The sequence below is a fragment of the Elaeis guineensis genome, chromosome 1 (assembly GCF_000442705.2).
Source record: "Elaeis guineensis isolate ETL-2024a chromosome 1, EG11, whole genome shotgun sequence".
NCBI lineage: Eukaryota > Viridiplantae > Streptophyta > Magnoliopsida > Arecales > Arecaceae > Elaeis > Elaeis guineensis.
In genome coordinates, this window is record NC_025993.2 from 156,918,411 (window position 1) to 156,939,443 (window position 21,033).

Sequence of the window (21,033 nt, forward strand, 5' to 3'; positions counted from 1 at the left end):
GCACATGGCACCGAGACATGTTGAATCCAATAGACAATAGTAGTACCCTAAACTCATTTATAATAATATTCTATCTATTTGCAAGGTCTAGCAAACCGGTTTGTTCAGAATATACCAAAGAGAACTGGCCGGTTATTGGCATAGTTTAGCTGATCAAATCGACCCCCGCACGCCACCCACCCCCTCTCTCTATTTTCAGTAGACCACGATTCACTATAGTACATATTGGTACCATAACGAATCGGTGGCCAGTTTGGTATCAGTTTGGTGAACTGGATTATACCGCATTAATATCAAGCATGTGCAGTATAGAAATAACTTCAACTCAAAACCTAGTTACATCGATTCCACTCTCACTATTCAGCAAGGCACTTCCGTTGTTCGTCTTTTAAAAAGGAGTGGCTGACGACTATGAGTGCCCTCACTCAATAAATGTCGCGGTGTGGCAAAAAAAAAAAAAAAAAAAAAAGTCAATGAACATATTTCTATTAAAAGTCTTCCTCATGCACCAAATAAAAGATTACTAGTCCTTCCTCCAGGGACTCATGGTAGCATCCTAACTTAGTATTCGGAACATTTGGTATCAAATCCAAACATATTTCTATTAGAAGTCTTCCTCATGTAGCAAATAAAAAATTAAAAGTCTTCCTCCGGGGACCCATGGCAGCGTCGTATCCAAGTATTCAGAATATTTTGTATCAAATCCAACCATACTTTTTTTCCTCTCATCGTGTCCTAATAATATAGAAAATAAGCATAATGTAAAGCAGTGATGCACGAAATTAAAAATCACCGCAGATCCTCTACGGCCTCAATTGCAAGAACTTCCTGCCGCCTCCACCAGCTAGACCTCGCCTATTAAATTAAACAAACCACGCATGGCATCCATAATTGGCGGCTTCTGGGAGCGTCGGGAGAATCCGCGATGCCACAAGTCCACGATCTTTTAACAAACCTTTTCTCAGTCGCCTTCCCTGTCCGTCTCTTCGAAATTATGTTTGCTATTTCCTAATAAAAGTACAAGAGGAATTATGATATTTCTTAATAAAATAGAGTCGCTGCTTATAAGGCCGTCGAAGAACAAAAGGTACGCAATATGAAGAAGAAGAATCATTAACTTTGTCTTTTGATTTAGCGATTAGAAGGTCCAATGACGATATGGATCTTGGCACAATCACAAAATTGTTCCATTGTGACTTTTATTTTATGAATTCGGAATATGGAAACAACCTTTTTTTGTATGTAAAAGACGAACCTATGCCACTAAAATAATATTGTCAAAAATCTTAAAACTTCCCTGCAGCTATAAAGATCTCATTAACATTCCCACTAACAGCTCATCTCATTTATATATTACGGTCAAAATTGTTCTTGATAAAGTAGAGGATGATGGCTCTCAAAAAAAAGAAAAAAGAAAAGTATGAATGAAGAAATGAAAAAACTGAACTAAAAGAGCCATGGATTTTTTCTTGTATCACAAGTCCCTCTAAACTAGATATATGGGCAAACTCCTTAACCAGGATGAAAGCTTTTAATAGGATCACTCTTGCACTTAGCCTAATACTCTAGAAAATATGATCATTTCAATCTAATAGGTAGTATAACATATCAAAACTACTTCAAATCTTCTATCATTATTAGATGACTTCTCTTTAATAATCTAAAGAAAATAATCCATAATAATAGTCGGAAGAGTATCAAAATCCAAAAATGAGGCTAATCTCCAAATCTGGACAGCCAATCTACACTGAGTTAGAACATAAGCCATGGACTCCTCAACATCTGGCCATTCAATTCTTTATGGCTCCTTATGCGAAAGTCCTCTCCCACAAAGGACCATATGATATATTAATCAATATCAAGACATTTTTTATATAAATAAAGCAATTCTAGAATGAATGCCTATCCTTGGTACCTAATGGACATCATGTCTCGGTAGGGAATTGATTAAAAAGAATTTATAAAGATCCGTATCTAATCTGTTAGAGATATCTCCACTCAATATTAGAATAGATAATATTTCCTTTACGAAGACTACCACAAAACAAAACCAAAAGAAAAACTCCTTCACAAAGGCCGTGTTTTTTTGAGTTGCGGTCTGGCGAGTTCTGGCACTCCCGCAAGCCCGCGTGGGGTTTAATAATTGGGCGAGAATGAAACCTTAACACTTTCGTATTACCCGCGAAGAATGATTCAACCGCGTCCGCGGCTGGCCCTGGCCCTCATCATCGTCGTCGTTAACTCCTCTCTCTCTCTCTTCTCTGTTCATCTGGGCTTACTGACGACTAGAAAGAAAACTAAAAGCTATAAGCTTTTGGGTCATAGAAAAACGTCGTCTTATAAGCAAGCCATGGCCTCTCTGCCCTGTCCTCAGAGCTCCCCTTCTGCTTCCAGAAAGGGATAAGACTTGGTTTTCAAGAGCTCGTGGTGATTCTTGGTTCCTCCTCTATGCGACTCCTGACGGTCGGAACTCGGATGATCTTTTCTCGGTGACACCGGAGATTTAGCGAGCTTAAAAGTGCCTCCTTCGCATTTATTGGGTTAATTTCTTCTTTCGTTGAGACCCAGAGGTTGCAGGGCGATCGTCGGTAGGTTCTTTCCGACTTTGATTGGGTTTAGAGCGATGTTTGGGTCCAAGGTAATTGATGAGGTGGAGCTGAACAAGGAGAGAGCCGTAAGGTGAATTGAAAGACTTTGCTCCATCTCGTCTTGCATATATAAAAGTTAACATAAAGATTCGATTTTTGATGTGGGTTCTAAATTTTGGGAATCAAAATCCTTGAAAAGAAAAAAACATATTGCTTTTAGTTGAGTTGACGAAGTCTTTCCTTGGTCTTCTTATATCTAGGATTTGTAGGTTTGTCTCATAAGAGTCTTTAATTTCAGCTAACAATGATGATTAATCTTCTTAACTTTTAGTGCTGAGAGGCAAGGCCTCTATACAATCCATTCTTGCTTCTATTTTCTGGGCACGTAGACATACAATATATTTAGTTACTGTGTTATTCATTGATTGTTTGAGTGGATTTTTTTTTTGCCTGGTACGGTTGAATTTTACTAATCTTTCATTCTCCTAAGAATTTTCTTACCTTTCTGTAAGTGATTGTCTAATATGTTGTTTTATAACTCATGAAGGGCAATCTTTTTGCATATAAATTAAAAGAGGAACATATCTCATTGTTAGGATTTCATTTAGATTAATATGTGTGATCACAGCAGCCAGGCTCTTGTGCCATCCAGCAAAACTCCATCATCTCTTATAACTCAATGGACTTTGTTGAATTCTTTTAGAACCTTTCTTTTAACTTCATTTATTCCCTATGTAGGTTCCATTATGATGAAAAGGAAAAAGCAAAACCCATGTACCAGACGCAAAGACCTGGTAGAATTGATGCTAGTATACCATGTGGAAGAAGCTTTGGAAGGTCCAGGGTATTCCCTGAGTGCCACCAGTCATGGCAAAAGCAGATAGTAGATCCTGGAAGCCATGTTATGCTGATATGGAACCGGGCTTTTCTCGCTGCATGCTTGGTTGCTTTTTTTATAGATCCTTTTTTCTTTTACTTGCCTTTGATCGAACATCAAACAGATTACTCATGTGTTAAAATGGACCGACGCCTGAACATTACCATCACTTGTGTGCGGTCACTTGTCGACTTATTCTATATATTGCACATCATTGTAAAATTTCACACTGCATTTGTAGCCCCGAGCTCCAGAGTATTTGGGAGGGGAGAGCTTGTCACGGATCCAAGAGAGATTGGAAGGAGATATATGAGATCAGAATTCTTCATCGACTTCGCAGCAGCCTTGCCTGTTCCACAGGTACTTTCTCATTTCTTGAGATCGAGTCTTTATACTAATATGTTGCCCCATGGTTTATCTTGTTAATTTCTAATCAAACAACTTGTACTGAAGGTTATTATTCATGTGAATAACTTTAGAGGCAGTTCTATGGATAAATGTATTGGGTAGCTTTAACTTCACATAAATAAGCAACTAGATGTGATGTTTCTTCTTAATCTTGTCTCTCTAGGACATAGAGTTTGTTTCCTTCTCATGAATGACATGGGTGGGTTCCTATCTTTTACTTCTAATAAGTGCGCAACTAGATGTCGTATCTGGCCAAGTCTTTGTTTGAAATGTTTGAATGGTTTTTTTAAATGTTAAAGAGTTGAATCAATTGAGTAAAATAATCTGTTCTGAGATGCAGACTTCAGATCATGGAACCGCACCGCGCCCGGGACCCCCCACCCCGCCCCCCCCTCCCACAAAAAAAAAAAAAAAAAATGCCTATTAGTTTATATTGACCTTTGAATGCTTGAAAAGCATGACAAAGATCAACTTATACTCTTAATGTTAAGTTTCTGGACACAGGAGATATTCACAGATGCTGATGTGATTTGGATCTGATCAAGTCACATAACCAGAGACAAGGAGGTTTAGGACCACATCAAAGAAAATATAGAACGATGCACACCATAGCTTTACTTCTTTCATCCAAAGCTCCACATAACCATAAACAAAATATCCATGAAACTATCCCCTGAACCCAACTATAATGCTTTTCAACTCCCCAATTTCAACAATTTATGCAAAGTAAATGAAAAGGCTTCACGTTATCCCTTCATTTATAAAAAATGGCTGATGGCATTTGGTTTCATTTGCAAGCTGACACTATATTGTGCATGCGTGTGTGTGCGCGTCCGTGTGTGCACTTATATATATGTATGTGTGTATGTTTTTTATGTGACACTGGATTATGTTTTTTATGTAACACTGCATTAGATCTTCATGAAGCTAGATAGGATCTAAAGGAAATATTCCTCATCCAACAGCAAATGCTTTGGTTTATTGAAGTTCCCCATTTTCATCTTTTACAACACAACTACCTAATTCTCTCTTTTTTTATTTCTTTTATCTAGCTTTTTTCCCCTCTCCTCTTTGCAGTCCTATCTCTATGTATGTATGTTTTTTATGTAACACTGGATTCAATCTTCATGAAGCTAGATAGAATCTAAATGAAATATTCCTCATTCAGTGTTAGTCACCATTTACTACAAAAGAAAATGCTTTTGTTTATTGAAGTTCCCCATTTTCATCTTTTACAGCACAACTACCTAATTCTTTCTCTTTTTCTTCCTTTTATCTAGCTTTTTTCCACTCTCTTTTTTGCAGTCCTATCTCTGCAATTATGATATTAGTGTTCCTGGCACCTCATCCCTGAGCATCACCAGCTTCACCAAAACCAATGCCAGCATCATTAGCAAAATGTAGTTTCTTCATCTTTGTTCAAGATGCTTGTTAACTTCTCTCAATATTAGTATCTTTCTTTAACTTTGTCCACTCTGACGTCTTGTTAGTGCATCCACTTAAAACTGCTCAGCTAGTTGAGCAGTGGCAACCAATAATATTAAATTGGAGAGACCATGAAATTCATGCTGGATCAAAAATAGAAACCGAGGGTCTCAAACACTGTCCTGCTTTGTTGACCACTTCTAGGAAGCTTTCTTGAAATAGCTCAGACATTTACATTGAATACCAGAGGAGTAAGAGGAGGAATATGTTAAAGTGGTGCCAAAAGCACCAACAAGCATGTCTTTGGAATACAAGATACAACATGTCTGATGATAAGCATTTAGCAGCATGCTGAGCAATTGTGGCCATGGGACTCTATTCGCACTGATGTGCGGAACTACACTCAATGGAATGCAATTCTTCTAGCCTGAAGGGTTTTTGATGCATTATTTTTTATAAAAAATGAGAAGCCATAACCTTTGGTTACCCTTGTCTTCTCCAACAGAAGTTCCAATGGATGTGAGGAAGAATTACTATTAGAGTCTCAAGTAGTTTGGAAGACTATTTTTCACATACTGATTATAGGCAACTAGAATTTTTATTTTTGGGTCTTTTGTGGAACTATATAATCCATTGAACTTAAGATGTTCTTTTGAACTAGCTCACTCAAAGAGGCCTTTTTCTCTTGGTAGACCACAGTTCCGTGTTGTCTATAAATTCAGCAAAAAGCATTCTTCTTCTACTAGTGTAATTTTCCCCACTATTTTGAATTAAGAACCTTGTAAATTTAATATCATTCTGCACATCAATGACTCTTCACTTTGTCTGAATGCTATTTTTCCATAGATTCTCCTGTGAACGAGTTAGCCTGTAATCCCCACTGGCCCATTATTGAAATAACCCTGTTGAATTACCCTTAATGGCTGCTGCCTTGCAATCCTCCCACTCTGCCCCCGCTCAGCTTCTTTGTGCAGCTCGTAAATGAAATATCTTTCCCTGGACCTCTCATGAAACTCTTGCATAAGCTAGTTTCACTTCCTTGTCAATGCTTCTTTATGGTTGTAACCTGGAAAGGGGAATGTAGTCTAAAGTGCAAGCAGAAATGTACATGTAACATCCCTCTGCATTATCCAGATGGCCATTTTCTCCTTCATTGTTACACAAGAGACATTGTCATAATCTTGCATATGGTCCCTCCTGAATTGGGAATCTTCGCAGCAGCTATGTGTGTTTGCATTTGTTTTTATATCAAGAACTTAAATAATTGGAAATACTTGGATATGCCTCGTGAATAATCATATAATCATAAAATTGGAGGAAGTTACAGGTTATAGCCGAAGGAAGAATCTCTAGGAAGCTAATTTCTATTTCATAGAATAGGCTTAACCAGTGGAGCTGCTATGAAACTGGTTATTGACATAAGAAACATCATAAAGAATAATGAGATAACCAACTTCATATCTAATGCAAAATGTGCATGAACTATGGTGTGTTTTGACAATGCTAATATTTCATTTTTCCGCGAGCTAGAAACCAGTATATTTCATATATGAAATACAGTTAGTAATAAATTGTTCACTGTTGTTTATTGTTACTCTTGAGTGATGTAAAAATTGAGCTGAAGACTAAAGATCTTAAGCTTATTAGATCATTTCTTTGTGTTGTATCATTTATGGTTTTATGCTGTGCTCGCATTTTACTTTTCTTTTCTTTTCTTTTTTCTTTTTTAACTTTAAAACTCTTCCACATGACAATTTACGTTATTTTTTCTTGTATCTTTCTATTTTCAAACTCTCATATACACACTGGCCATTTAACACGGCTTTACTAGTGAGGCCTGGCCCTGGCTGCCCCAAGCTTACCCCTAAAAAGATGCAAGAGGATAGGAAAGAGTAACTGTGGAGGAAACTTCTTTACTTGAATTATCATATCTAACTGAAAGCTGTATTTTGCTGATGTTTTTGTGTTTCCTTTCTGCAGATTGTCATCTGGTTGGTGATGCCTGCAATAAGAAACCATGATGTCAATCATAAATATACTGCCCTGCCACTGATTATTCTTATTCAGTATATACTTAGGTTATATCTCATATTCCTTTTAAGCAATCAAATTATTAAATCTGCTGGGGTTGTTACAAAAACTGCTTGGGCAGGAGCCGCATACAATTTACTACTATTCATTTTAGCGAGCCATGTACGTCATCTAACTTTACCTTGCACATTTCAATTTTATGATATTTTAGAACAGATGCAAAGCGCTTATAGATTCATTTCTTATCTTATCAATTGCATTCTAGCAGGAGTATAACTATTGAATGATGATCTATCTTATAGGTCTTGGGAGCTGTTTATTATCTTTTGTCAATCAGCCGGCAGATTACGTGCTGGAAATCAGAATGCCAGATGGAGAATATGAATGGAACAACTTGTGATCTTAAATTTCTAGATTGTGACATTTCAAACTGGAGAGCTCGCCAACTTTGGGCAACCCAAACAAATGTTTTCTCAAACTGTAATGCGAATAATCAAAGCATCACTTTCAACTACGGCATATTCAGTGGTTCATTGAACAATGATGTCGTCTCCACAGGCTTCATTGAGAAATACTTCTACTGCCTTTGGTGGGGCTTGCAAAATTTGAGGTGAGAATCTCACTTGGGAAGAGCTGTGGTAGCTTTTAAAATCTGATTATTTTTCATATGTTTTAAATGCATGCCGACAACAAGCTATGATGTTTCTGTTTGATTTTCTCTTCATGTACGGAGTAAGATTACTTCTCTACTGGGTTTGCTTCTTTTTCTTCCTTCCATAATTTGTGAAATGAAGCTTGACATCGATCCATTTGGTTATGGTACTGCAGTGTCATTAGCTAGTCTGATGTGTTCAAAAGAATCAAAACTCAAAATGTTATTAATTTCGGGAACCAAACTTTACATGACCTGATATATCATTCTTTTTGTTGGGATGTTATTGTAGATTTACATGGCATTTTCCATTTCTTTTGTCAGCTCATATGGCCAGCCTCTGATACCAAGCGCCTTCATTGGTGAAACGACATTTGGCATATTTATAGTTCTCGTTGGTCTTGTCTTGTTTGCTCAGTTGATCGGCAACATGCAGGTATTTTAAATTTTATAATTTTACAGAAAATTTCTAGTATTTTTTGTTCCTGACAATATCCTGGTTTTTTTTAAAAAAAATATATTAAGGAATGGGATATATATGGCTTTTTGCTTCTTTTGTTGATTAGGACCTTTTTCCTTAAGTTGGTACTTGAAATTTGAGATGGACATTAATAATCAAGGCATCTGATTCCTTGGTGCATTATTTCATCTGATGATGCTAGAGTGTGGAGGGAAAATTAGTTCTTGTAGATTTGTTAAGTTAATATCCGATTTATTGCATAATTCTCAATTGTCTAAGAGATTATAAATCACATACCTCTAAAAATTTCAAGAACTTGGCAGCACACATTTTGTATCCCTCATGTTTGGTTCATGCTGTTCTTTAGATCACACCTGCTGCTATTTTGTCCCCATTACCTGATGAAACAGTAAATGTATTTTAGACCTACCTGCAATCTATTACTAAAAGTGTTTAAGGATGGAGATCATGCCTACTGCCATTACATTTCCATGAACTGATAAAACATTTAATCTATTTTAGACCTACCTGCAATCTATTACTAGAAGGGTTGAAGAGTGGAGGTTGAAGCAAAGAGACACTGAAGAGTGGATGAATCATCGCCAACTCCCTCATGAGTTGCAGGGACGTGTCCGAGGGTTTGTTCAGTACAAGTGGCTTGCAACACGGGGAGTGGATGAAGAGAGTATTCTGCAAGCTTTGCCTGCAGATCTTCATCGAGAAATTAGACGTCACCTAAGCTTAGACCTTGTTCGCCGTGTAAGTGGTTTCCCATACTTAGATACTATTGACTTGCAATGTTATTTTTTGGTGCAATCATCTAAATGATGGATATGAAGGCCGAAAAATGATAATGTGATTCGGGGAATAACAGGGAGTCAGATCCAACCTTCAAAATTTTTTGCTTTCAGCTTTTTACAGGAATTGAAACCTCATAGTTAGAAATATTGAATCGAGGAAGAATACTGCAATTATGCAAGACAGTTATCTTTCCTGAAACAAACCATGTCTGAGTGCATCTGTAACATGGCTCTGTAGCATTTTGGAAGTTCCCATTATATTCGTTGACATCCAGACTAATCATCTCATGCATTTGGCTGTTGACAATCTCTCATTAACAAAAGCATATTATCTTCCAAACTGAACAATTCCATGTTTATTTTTCTTCATGTCTGAAACATCAAGTTCGGCTCTCGCCATGTAATGACAAATTGGTTCTACTCTTTTCCAGATAAAAAAATAAGATGTTTTCCACAGCGTGCTAGAAGTCTAATAGTTCATTGGAATTGTTATGTGAAACCACTTTTTTTTAAAATCCTACAAGTGTAACTCCATGGATGTAGATCAACATTCATTGAATTAGATGCTCCAAGTTCCTAGCCCGATTCTTTTGCAAAATTGCAGGTCCCTTTCTTCTCAGAGATGGATGATCAGCTCCTTGATGCCATATGTTTGCGTCTCGTATCCTGCCTGAGCACAAAAGGCACCTGCATCGTTCGTGAGGGTGACCCTGTGACAGAGATGGTTTTCATAATCCGTGGAAGATTAGAGAGCTCCACCACTGATGGGGGCAGAACAGGTTTCTTCAACTCCATTATTCTTAGACCTGGTGATTTCTGTGGTGAAGAGCTGCTCACATGGGCACTGCTTCCCAAGTCCAAAGCCAACCTGCCGTCTTCCACCCGGACTGTGAGAGCTCTTGTTGAAGTAGAGGCCTTCGTCTTACGAGCAGAGGACCTCAAGTTTGTTGCTAACCAATTTAAAAGACTGCACAGCAAGAAGCTGCAGCACACATTCCGCTTCCATTCCCACCATTGGAGGACATGGGCTGCCTGCTTCATCCAGGCAGCATGGCATCGGTACAAGACAAGAAAAATGGCTAAAGATCTGAATAGGTGGGAGTCGTTCTCCTCCATAGCTGATGACTATGAGCAAGCAACCAATGAGGCGGGACAGGAGGATGAGTTCTTTAGCAGCTCTGTCAATCCTTCCCATACTGTCAAGAATCTGGAGGCCTTGAAATCAGCATCTAATTTAGCTGCAAGTTTTAGAAAATCTCAGGCGGTGAAGGCTATTGACATGGCCACCAAGTTCCTGAAGCCAAGTGAACCCGACTTCTCTGCTGATCCCTATGATTAGTATCTCATATTATGCTCATGACACAGAATTACTGATGATCACAGCTGCTACAATTCCTCTTCTGCTTGTATTGCATTAGGAGGTTCCCAACAAACAGTAAGATGTTCAGCACAGTCTAAATGATAGGAAACTGAAGCCTTGCTGATAACCATGGTATCTGGTTGGGTCAGTTTGACTTCCTTTATGAGATTGACAGGCTTGTACAGTATGGACTCATCTGTTAATGAAACTTGGGTGATTATCTAATATCGTCGGTTTAACTGAAGACCCACCTCTTTGTCAAGAAAAATTTGCATTGTAGATTAGCTTTTGCATTTGCCAAAGGCCAGGTACTGGCTGGCTACTGGTGTTGTCTGGGAGGAATTTTGACTGTGCTCTCCACAACAAATTGCAGCAGGTGCTGGTGCAAGCGTTTATCCCCAGCCTCTGTTCCCTCCATCAAGTTAGCCTGGGAAGGCGGCCGAGTAGAATGTCGGGTTCTTCATGCAAAGCAGGTCTCCACAGCCTGCTCTGTTCCCTCTATCTAAATGAGGGCAGTCAAGGAAGGCCATTGGTGACTGCATGGCCGTTCTTACTGAACCCCACGGTGGCTGATTGACTCATGGGGTTCGCTGCTGATAATGATACTCTATGCCATTTGGGATAACAACTTATCTCCTGAGGTCTCCACTCTGATATCCTTGCGGACCATTTCGGTTTCTCTGTCTTTCCTAGATGAAATGGTAATATTCTGTAACGCTGGATTTCCCATTAACCATGAAACATTGGGGGAAGATGCCAGCGGAATATGGCGAACTTTCCAGGACCAATAGCAAAACCCAGATCAGATCATGTGCCAACATTAGCGGCTATCATCCATTTGGATCGTGCAGAACCAAGATACTCCAATTAGGGTTGCAGTCGCCAGAGACGGATTGATAACCAATAGAAGCGTGTCCTGAGATTTGAAGTAAGGACTGAAGTTAGTGCAAGCATCACTAACATAACATCGGGAAGTGGCTGGCCATATTAGTTTAATAAAACAAAACAAAAGCATGAACAAAAAGGCATAGTGACCACAGAAATTACAAGGCAGTGGTTGATACACGACTACAGAGACAGAAAATGAAGTTTCCCCGAATCAGATATGGCTAAGGTGAAATAGAAAACAAAAGCTGCCAGGTCAGATGGAAAACAAAAGTATCTTTGGAGTACAATAGTACTTTAGCAAAATAAAATCAAGCTATGTGGCCAGCAAACCTATGACTCATGTTGCACCCACCGACCCAAAATGAAAAAAAAAAAAAAAAAAAAAAAAACAGAGAGAGAAGAAACGGTGACTCATTCTTGGCGCAGGAAGTCCACCAACGACAGGAAATTAAAAATTAATATTTTCCCAAACACAGAAAAGAAATATACAAAATGAGGCATCATTACAGCAGTCTGAACCTGACTATCATCTATTTAGTTCAATATAAACTTTAGGTGATGAAATTTGATAAGAATATTTTCTAACAAAAATAAAATTATCAGGATATCATCATTTGAGATCCTTGCTGATACCTCCAGAATGTTAGATGTGCCACAACAGCTCTCGGAAGGTGGAAAGCATAATCAATAACTTGCATATTAGCAAATCAATGACAATTAGATTTTGACATAATTAACTTGACGAAACTGAACTTGGGATTGCTCTGATCAAGGTTCACCGCACCACAGTACCCCATCCATACTGTACTTGTACTCGACCAATACTCAGTACAAACGACATATCGAGTGTCAAAATGTGGTACTGATATGGGGTCCATTACTGAGATTGAGAACCGTGGCCCCAATGGTCACACGTTTCTTTTAAATAACCAGCAGTTCTGCATCTACATCTTGGATGGTGCATCCCCACCTCCTCAAAAAGAAAAAACAGAAAAAAAAGAAGAAGAAGAAGAAGAAGAAGAAGAAATAAGTAACTGGAAGAGCAGATAGCTTGAAATGCTGTAAGATTTGTTGAAAAATCTCAGAAATAAGTCCTGATCTTTTTACGGGTCCTGATCTTTTTAACTGGAAGATTTGTTGAACTTGAGAAAAAAAGACAGGTATATGCTAGGTAAAAACTCCAAGGAAGTTAAGGCTGGTTCTGGAACAGATAGCTTATCTTTATTCATATGATTTTGAAGAAAAAAATATCGAAATGCTGTAATGTATTATATGAAGGGTAACTCTGTTTCCCCTGAGGCATTATTTTAGGGCAATCTGTTTTAACATCTTCCAAACTAGTACTTCTTAAACTACATATATACACATTATATACTCAAATAAGAATGAACATTTTATTTTGAAGTAGAGGATGGTAGAATATATGGGCCTCTTCATATACCGAGTGCAAATGCTCATCATGCTCATCGGATGATAAAATACTGTTTCAAGCAGGTGTACTTCTTCCGTGTCAGACAAGTGGTATTGAAGCACCTTGGCACTTCAACTGCTCACTCAAATCATCAAGATCTTATTAGAGAAAGGTATAGTAACAACTGAAGAAAGTCATGAGCAATATATTGGCAGGAAGATGTGATGTACCACCAAAAATGGTCACAGTGGGTTCATAGTATTTCGCAAAATATTGCTTCTAATCTAAAGCTTAATATTCAAAAATAATAAAGCATTTAAATCACCACAGAAGAGTAAATTTGAGGGATTTCCTATTTGACAGCACCACCTCATGCCCTAAGGGGCTGTTTGGATGCACGAACTGTTGTTTGTGCATAACCATCCCATAACAGCAGGAATTGATGAGCAGAGAGCTGGGAAGAGGAATTTGTGGAATCCGCGGGAGGTTGTGGACACCTCCTTTCCCCAAAAACTAGGATAATTACTTCAAATCAAAGGGTCGTTCAACTTATCCATAAAATTTAGGGATAATTAGTTCCTCAGCCTCCTCTCACCGTGGAAATGCCAAAGGTTACTGCAACTTCCCTTCTCAGGTTCCTCTTTCATTTCTTTTCTTCCCGGCAGCTAGGTTATGCATGAAGAACCTGTTTGCTGCATCCAAACAGCCCCTTAATGCATACCAAAACAACAAGCTTTACAATGAAAAGTTCTCTCCTTTAAAAGCACTCCAAGTAAAGGAAAAACCATGCATGATACTGAAAGGTCTTACACACTTCCATCCCAAATGTCAATCCATTGGAATCAGTTTTGGCATGTTGTTGTTCCTCAACTTCATTTCTTGTTTGTATTATAATGGTCTCTCTTATGATGTGATGCCAAAGATTCATGTAACTATAAGCTTTGCTAGCATGCCCTGTGCACTTTGATGCTTGACTAGCTCTATTTGATTTTCACACAAAAAATCATAAACTATACTAAAAGGCAACACTGCTAATAGACTAAAAAAAATAAGACAGTTCCATAGTCAATCAAGAACCAAATTACAACTTGATTTACCTATCAAAGAAGATCATTTGTGCCAGAGGGTTTATTTTCTAACAAAGAATTCTGAGAACATGTTACTGAATATGACTACTGAAGCTGGAGAAGTTCAAGGTTTCACTTCTGATAATATTGTTAAGGCAAAGGGCACTGAAACCATTCAAAACAGACTAAGCATATGGTCCTTTAGAAGAACAGTGGATTAACGCAAACAAACTTATCTCCTGGGTAATTCAACCGCAGCCTTTTTAGGAGCAGCCAAACCAGTGAAGGGTGCTCTGGCACCAGGTAAAGCTAATGATGATGTTGAAAATATGATGGCATCACCCACAGCAGTTACCTGCCTTTCATGATCAGTGAGACCAACAGAATGACTTCACCTTTAAAACTACACAATGTTATATGAGAAGATTTTGACAGAAAATGAAAAATCAGAAGGTGCTTAGACCTGTGATGAACCACCAGATAGGTCAATTATGATATCACGTAGTAGTGCTTTCATGTAAGCAGGATAAAGGAGGAGGAATCCAGTGAGTGGTGCATATTGTGTACAAGTTGTTCTTGCTATAGTTGATGCATGCAGGTTCAAAGGAACAGGCCAAAGATGAAACGTACTGATATCCAACGCATCATATTCGACAAATACAAATGACATTGCTAATTGGCAATCTAAGATATAAATGTTAATAATATGTTAGGTTTATTTATTGCATATGCAATGGCCGTCAGAAAAGAGCCAAGTGGCAAGTAGCATGTCACAGTTGGCTGGCTAAAATGACAGAGGCAGTTTAAACTTCATGCCAAAATCTCTGCTAAAATCTGAGAATCAAGAGTTCATGCTTACGGAGTTTCAGTAGGTGTTGTAAATGGGCTGGACTGATGTTGGAGCCATGAGGGTCCAGTTCTGAGTCTTGCTTCTCAGCATTAGGGCTGGAGACCAAGTCTAGGTCCATGGTAAGATTTTGAATTCCACATCTGAGTTGGAGATACAGTTAGACCAACATATGTAGATACAGGCACGTGCCATAAGAATGAATTGGCCTTAGGACAGATTGTTGGCAAATTTGGATCCATGGCTCGAGGTAAGTCCCACTAGAATTTATAAAATAGTCTTAGATATGACTGTTGTTAGGTTGAGTTTTTCCATGCTCAGGCCAGACCCAAGTCCATCGATAGCATAGCTCCAAATTAGCAAGTTTGGACAGGCTTTTATTCCTCCATTTGTATAATTTCATATTTGAATAATGGTTGATATCAGTAATCTAATTGACACCAACAGTTTTATCCTCTCTCTCTCTCTCTCTCAAATTCCATTCATCTCTCAAATGCCATCCAAGATGTATAAGCGTATAAGCTTCAATATCCGGCCTTCCCGTTCTAATCTTACAAGAACTTTTAGTGCACCAATAAATCAAAAAATCAATATTTTACTTGGCATGTTTAGATTCCAATGTCTAACCAGGTTGGGTCCACAACAGCAGTAAGGGACCCAACCTAATCCCATAAGAAATTGACAGATATTCATTGAAAATCTGCCTGTTGGTATACTAAAGCAAACAAGTTGACTTGAATCAACATTTCAAACATGAACCAATACTTAGTTGAGCCCAGTAACAAAGAACATGAAGTCTAAGGTTCAAATAAGTGAAATCAATCACTTGCACCTCAATAAAATGTTGTCCCAAGCATATAGAATGAAGTCATATAATAATATTCAACAGGTATGGAAAGATTTTTTTTGGTTTTCTATAAGTAAAGATACAGAGTGTTTTTGGTTGCATGCAATCGTTAAGTTGAAAAATAAAGAAATTATGATAATATTAAATAAATTGAATTCAATAAGAAGCACTTGGCTTGCCATCATCCATTTTCTAATAAATGATTTATAGCCTTCAATGAACTGCAAAGGTCCAGTTCCACCTAGGATATACAATGATGGAAGTCAATAAGGAGAAGAAGGGAGTTGGATGGTGAGCAACATAACCTTTCTAGGAAATGGGGGAAATATGTGTATGTGTGAATTTAACAGCAAAAAATAGAACTATATAAAATAGTAAATTTCAACACACCTTCTATGTTAAACAAGTGCAAGCTTATAATACTAAAACTTCAATAAATCCAAATTGAAACTTGATGAGATGGAGATGGTGATAAAGTTAGAAATGCGGGATATGAACAATATAATATCTCTCCACTTTTTTTTTACTAGATTTGAAAAAGCAAATCACAACATAATCAGCTTTTGATAGTACTAATCAGCGTTTGCCAAATCGTCCCAAACCAGATGATTCAGAATGTTCCGAGCCATACTGACAGCAAAGCAGGAAGGTTCAGTTAGGCAAATTGGAACTGGAGGAGGAACAGGAAAAGAGAGGAAGAGAGAGAGAGAAAAAAATGAGGGGAGGAAAAGAAAGGATGACGCCGTCGGAGACTGTCAAGGCCGCCAGAGGGCCACGGAGGCCTCCGTAGCTCGATACGCTGGATAGAACGTTTAATCGAGAGAGAAAGAGAAAGAGAAAGAGAACGAGCAATGGTGTCGGAGGGAGGTGCAGTTGGCGGAGAGGGCACCAGATGGTGGACAGAGCCATGACCGCGGAACAGAGATGATCGCTCCTATTTAGTTCATCGTATTTTTTTTAAAAACGATGATGAATAGTAAAATTGGAATGGATTTATCACAGCTTTCCCTCCTTTTTTTTCGAATTTTTTAAAAAAAAATCTCAGAAATAGTGAAGCAGGCAATGGATGTGCCGACTTCATTATTATCAGAGTTTTTTCAAAAAAAACCAATGAAACAGGGATGATCGCTCTTATTTTACGTTCGCAGTGTTGAAGACTGTGATTGCCTCATCCGACGATCACGACGGCCAGTTGGAGGGCCTATGACGGCCTCTCCGGCAGCTTCTCCTCCCTTCTTTTTTTTCTCTCCTCTCTATCATCTCTCTCTCTCTATCGAGATTGATGAAGCGGAAGCCTTGGTGGCCCTCCGAGCATGCCGGCAGCGTGCCTGTGGCCACCATCGACATCTCCTCCGACCACTCTCTCTCTTCCTCCCCCTTCTCCCTCCCTCCCTCCACCACCCTTTTTTTCTCCTTTCCTCCTCTTCGGTTCTTTTCTTCTCTTCTGTGTCGGTTCGTGCTGGTCTGGTCCGATATGGATCTATATTGATTCATACCGTCAGTCGGCCAGCACTAATCTCGATTTTAGTTCCACAGACCTTGGTACTAATATAGTAATACTAGATGAAAACAAATGAAATGTAATTATTGTAGTAACCCAAGACCTCACCACAAAAGGCTAGCCACAAGGTTAATAATTAGGGTCCTTTGCGCTGCTCAAGTATTTATGACATTCCCAAAACATATCTGATGTGGGACTAAACACACCTATACAAGTCCTCACAAACTCCTCCAATGTAAGCCCTGGCATCGTCTTAAGGGGAACAATCCAATCACCAACACCATAATTGGCACATTGTGCTCTAATACTATTGGTAATGACCTAGGACTTCTCATAGCCAAAAAATTTATTAATTGGGGTCCTTAGCCCTGCCTAAGTACCTACAACCTTCCCAACACACACCCAATGAGGGACTAAACATACTTGCACAAGTTTTCACACTTCCTGTGACAGGTCAAATCATTTAAAAGGGAACAAATTACAAATACTAATTATAGAAAAACACCTTCAGTAGCAACCGCCCAATTATACATGGTATATTTGCTGGTTCTAGGTTAATTAATGGCCCAATTACAAAATTGCATGGTCCATTCTAGGTCACTAATATGCAATCATACAACTAACAAATCAAATTCAAATTGTTGGTTTGATGTGCTTTTGTGATTTTTTTAATAATGTTCTCTATTCATAGCTCTATGGCTCAATAGTCATCCCATACGTGAAAAATTCTAACTTTATGGTGTTCAATGGTACACATGGATAAAACATATATCTCAAGTTTAATTCATTCTTGCCGATACTTCAGCCTTTAAAATGGCAATTTGTAACCTTGCTCATGTCCTCTTCAAAATTCTTGATTGTATTTAGTTGTGATAACCTATCTTTTGTTTCACAAGCTGGAGTCATGCTGAGAAAGTAAAAAAACAAAATTAAGTTTTTACTCCTCATATTCTACGTGAGAGTTTTAATAATAAAGTGTAACTTTTCCCAAAAGTGACATGTTCAGATTTTTTAGTGGTGCTGGCATCAATAATTTTTTAGTTGATTGCTCAGGACAAAATGAAACATACATTTTTCACTGCTAGAAATACCAAAAGATGCAAGTTACGACAGCATTTGGCCATATTGTTGTAGAGTGAAGTAAAATGCAGCAACAGGAAAGTCAGTATTCAATGGTGCAGCAGCAAAAGATTGTAAAGCGTGTCAACATGTTGATCTGTTTTCAGTAATTATCTCATATACTTTATAATATTTTCACAGTTAACAGAATTTGAATGATCTTCTTTAATTTGCATGACATGTTGGTCTTCCCCGTTCTACCATCTTGGTGGAGGAGGATCACCTTCCCCATATCCTTCACCTTCTTTCTTTGTGAGAAAGAGATAGAGAAAGAAGAAGAAGAACAAGAAAAGAAAGAGAAAAAACCCATTGGAAGAAGGCTCCAAGATTGCAATTTTCTTTAAATTTCACTTTAAGTCATGTAAAATTAATGCCTCCAATAACTTTAATGAGCTTTTGAGCCCTAAAAATCAAGAAATAACCCGGATGGAAGAAACGAAATTAAAAGAAATAAAGCAAGCACATTAACGAATACAAAAGTGGAAAAGCCCGTAAGAATTGAATTTCCAGATTTCATGAAAGCCCAGTAAAATCACCACCTAACGAGCTTCAATAACATGTAAAACAAAAACCCTAATGCAGAAGCAATCGAGAAAGAAGATCAAATCACCGAAAAAAGAGAATAGATACTGCCGAGAAGGATAAGGAAGCCCTGAGGACGCGGCACCGGGACACGAGGAGGCCGTTGGAGGTCGAGGGAGGGAGACAGGGTGGAGAGAAGAGGACGAGAGGGAGGAAAGGAGCATGGTGTCGCCGCCGCTACGCTCTCGCCTTCCGCTTCTCCTCTTCTCTTCCGTCGTTCTCTTCGAAACTTTCGCAACGTTTAACCGTTCTAAGTAGCGGATATATATAAATAAATACACCTTACCTGCGCGCGGTGTGGGTGACGCCATCATTGCCGTAATTTGTCTTCGGCCTTCTTTTTCGGGGATTTATGTGGAATAATATATTCGTACGGAGGTAAACGGCCAATTTTTTTACGTTACCGGATCCAGTTATCCGACCAAGAATGTGCGGAACAGATTTAACTCCCAATTTATCCCTCTATGTTTTTTTTTCCGAAGATCATCAATAATGGGTTATCCCGTTATAACAGCCTCCCATTGAACCAATTATTGATCCTTATAACGGCAGCTATTATTTCTCTCAAAAAGCAGGTTTTCAGTTTTTTATTATTAAAACAATCATTGAAATAACGGTTGTTAACGATGTTATAACAATAAATGGAGGATAATAACGGAAAATTAACAGCCTTATCTTTTCTTAGTTTTTATTAGATAGACTAATATACTTTTTCAGAGAAAATTTTGAAATTTATTTTTTTTTGAAAGAAAGCATAGTGAAAATAATGATCGTTATTTATTTTATAACAGTCTTGAAATGAAAATAATGAAATAACAATCATTATATATTCTCATATTATTTACCTTAACAATATAATTGAGAGTGGTCATTATATGTCCCATATTATTCACCTTAATAACTAAATGAAAAGTGCTCATTGTTGATATAACAGTCATTATAATGGTTATTATGCCATTATTTAAAGCTATGATTTCTTTTAAAGCTTAGCGTATGCAGGTCTTACGGGTTCATGAACCAAATAGCGAGTTGTTGCACAAAGGGCCATAGAATTGAATAAGAGAAGCAACTTAGAGCTAACCTCCATGCATACTCCGTTAGTAAATAAATAAGTAAGAACACAGTTAGGTTAATTAAGTTAAATCTTGTATTTTAGGCAAGGTTGTTTGGTTCTAGCGGAGATAAGGTTTTTCACACCGATAGTTTATGCATGCACAACCATGCAATCACACCCAAGAGCCATTTTGAAATGTTTAATCATGCATCTCAAAGCACGATCAGGCGGTCATCCATGCGTGAAAAGCATAATCATCTTCTTTGTGAAAAACCTAACCCGGTTGCATTTGCATTGCTATCGGAGAGGGCCAAGCGACCAAAACTTCTAAGATGATCTGAACATAAACTTTGCTCTATTTACTTATTTCTTCGTTCATCCAGTACTTTACACATTCACTTACAATGCTTGTATGTATATTTTGTTCCCCAAGGAATCTTATTGGAAGGATTAAATCTAATTAGAAAAATATCTAATTAAGGATCCAGAGATATTATTTCTTAGCATATTTTTGTTATTTCTTGTCTATAATTGGATCTACATATCTGTATTTATAGGCCCCTTGTATGCACTCTTGAAATATAAAAAAAATTAAAAAAAAAATTTTTTCTCCTCTTTTTCATCATGGTATCAGAGCCCTCAAGTTCTGATCTATTTTTCTGATCATAATTTTTTTTATTCTTTCCCTTTCTCTTTTCTCTTATCCATTTTCTCGATCATTTTCTCTTTCCCTCACGTTTTGTCTTATTCTTTTCCTCTTATTCTTCTCTTCTCTGCATACAAAACCCCTGTTCCTTCCCTCCGATGCCGACATCACCTTCGCCTCTGCCTTCGCCTTCGCCACCGCCATCAATCTACCACCTTCACCTATCCGAAGCCCCTCTGATGCCACCACCTTCACCAGTTCGAAACCCCTCCGATGCCATCGCCTTCGCCTTCCCCACACCCCTTCCACGATACCGACCAGAGCCCTCCTTGAAACTGACTGCATGGAACCGACCACGATCGGGTTTGGCAGCGACCACGATGCCCTCCTCGCATCCACTCTCCTCGACCGTCGCCCTCTCCTGCGATCATGACGCCGACATCGACGCCCGCATGACCGCGATCAGCTTC

At 38.3% G+C, this 21,033-nt stretch overlaps 1 protein-coding gene and 1 long non-coding RNA gene across 4 annotated transcripts; one reads left to right on the forward strand and one right to left on the reverse strand.

Annotated features, from left to right (window-relative positions):
- Positions 1–2,147: 2,147 nt before the first annotated feature.
- Positions 2,148–11,042, forward strand: LOC105039228 (cyclic nucleotide-gated ion channel 17). Of its 3 annotated transcripts, XM_010915308.4 has the most exons (7): positions 2,152–2,679; positions 3,327–3,825; positions 7,279–7,491; positions 7,632–7,939; positions 8,306–8,417; positions 8,964–9,200; positions 9,846–11,042. In XM_010915308.4, exons 1-7 carry the CDS (start codon positions 2,624–2,626, stop codon positions 10,578–10,580), a joined length of 2,160 nt encoding a protein of 719 aa, XP_010913610.1. In that variant the 5' UTR covers positions 2,152–2,623; the 3' UTR covers positions 10,581–11,042. The 3 variants fall into 3 exon arrangements, with proteins under 3 accessions (XP_073101297.1, XP_073101295.1, XP_010913610.1); XM_073245196.1 differs by lacking the exon at positions 8,964–9,200 and having other exon boundaries at positions 2,148–2,679; XM_073245194.1 differs by lacking the exon at positions 7,279–7,491 and having other exon boundaries at positions 2,150–2,679.
- LOC105039231 (uncharacterized) lies at positions 9,674–19,457 on the reverse strand. The gene is made up of 3 exons (XR_012135148.1): positions 12,931–19,457; positions 12,123–12,459; positions 9,674–11,517 (listed from the first exon to the last, which is right to left on the reverse strand). It is a non-coding gene; the product is annotated as an uncharacterized lncRNA (long non-coding RNA).
- Between the last annotated feature and the right edge of the window lie 1,576 nt (positions 19,458–21,033).

Coding starts and splice junctions, on each gene's coding strand:
- LOC105039228 (XM_010915308.4), top strand. CDS start 2,624: ATGTTTGGGTCCAAGGTAATTGATGAGGTGGAGCTGAACAAGGAGAGA. Junction 2,680..3,326: donor AACAAGGAGAGAGCCGTAAG/GTGAATTGAAAG, acceptor TTCCCTATGTAG/GTTCCATTATGATGAAAAGG. Junction 3,826..7,278: donor CAGCCTTGCCTGTTCCACAG/GTACTTTCTCAT, acceptor TCCTTTCTGCAG/ATTGTCATCTGGTTGGTGAT.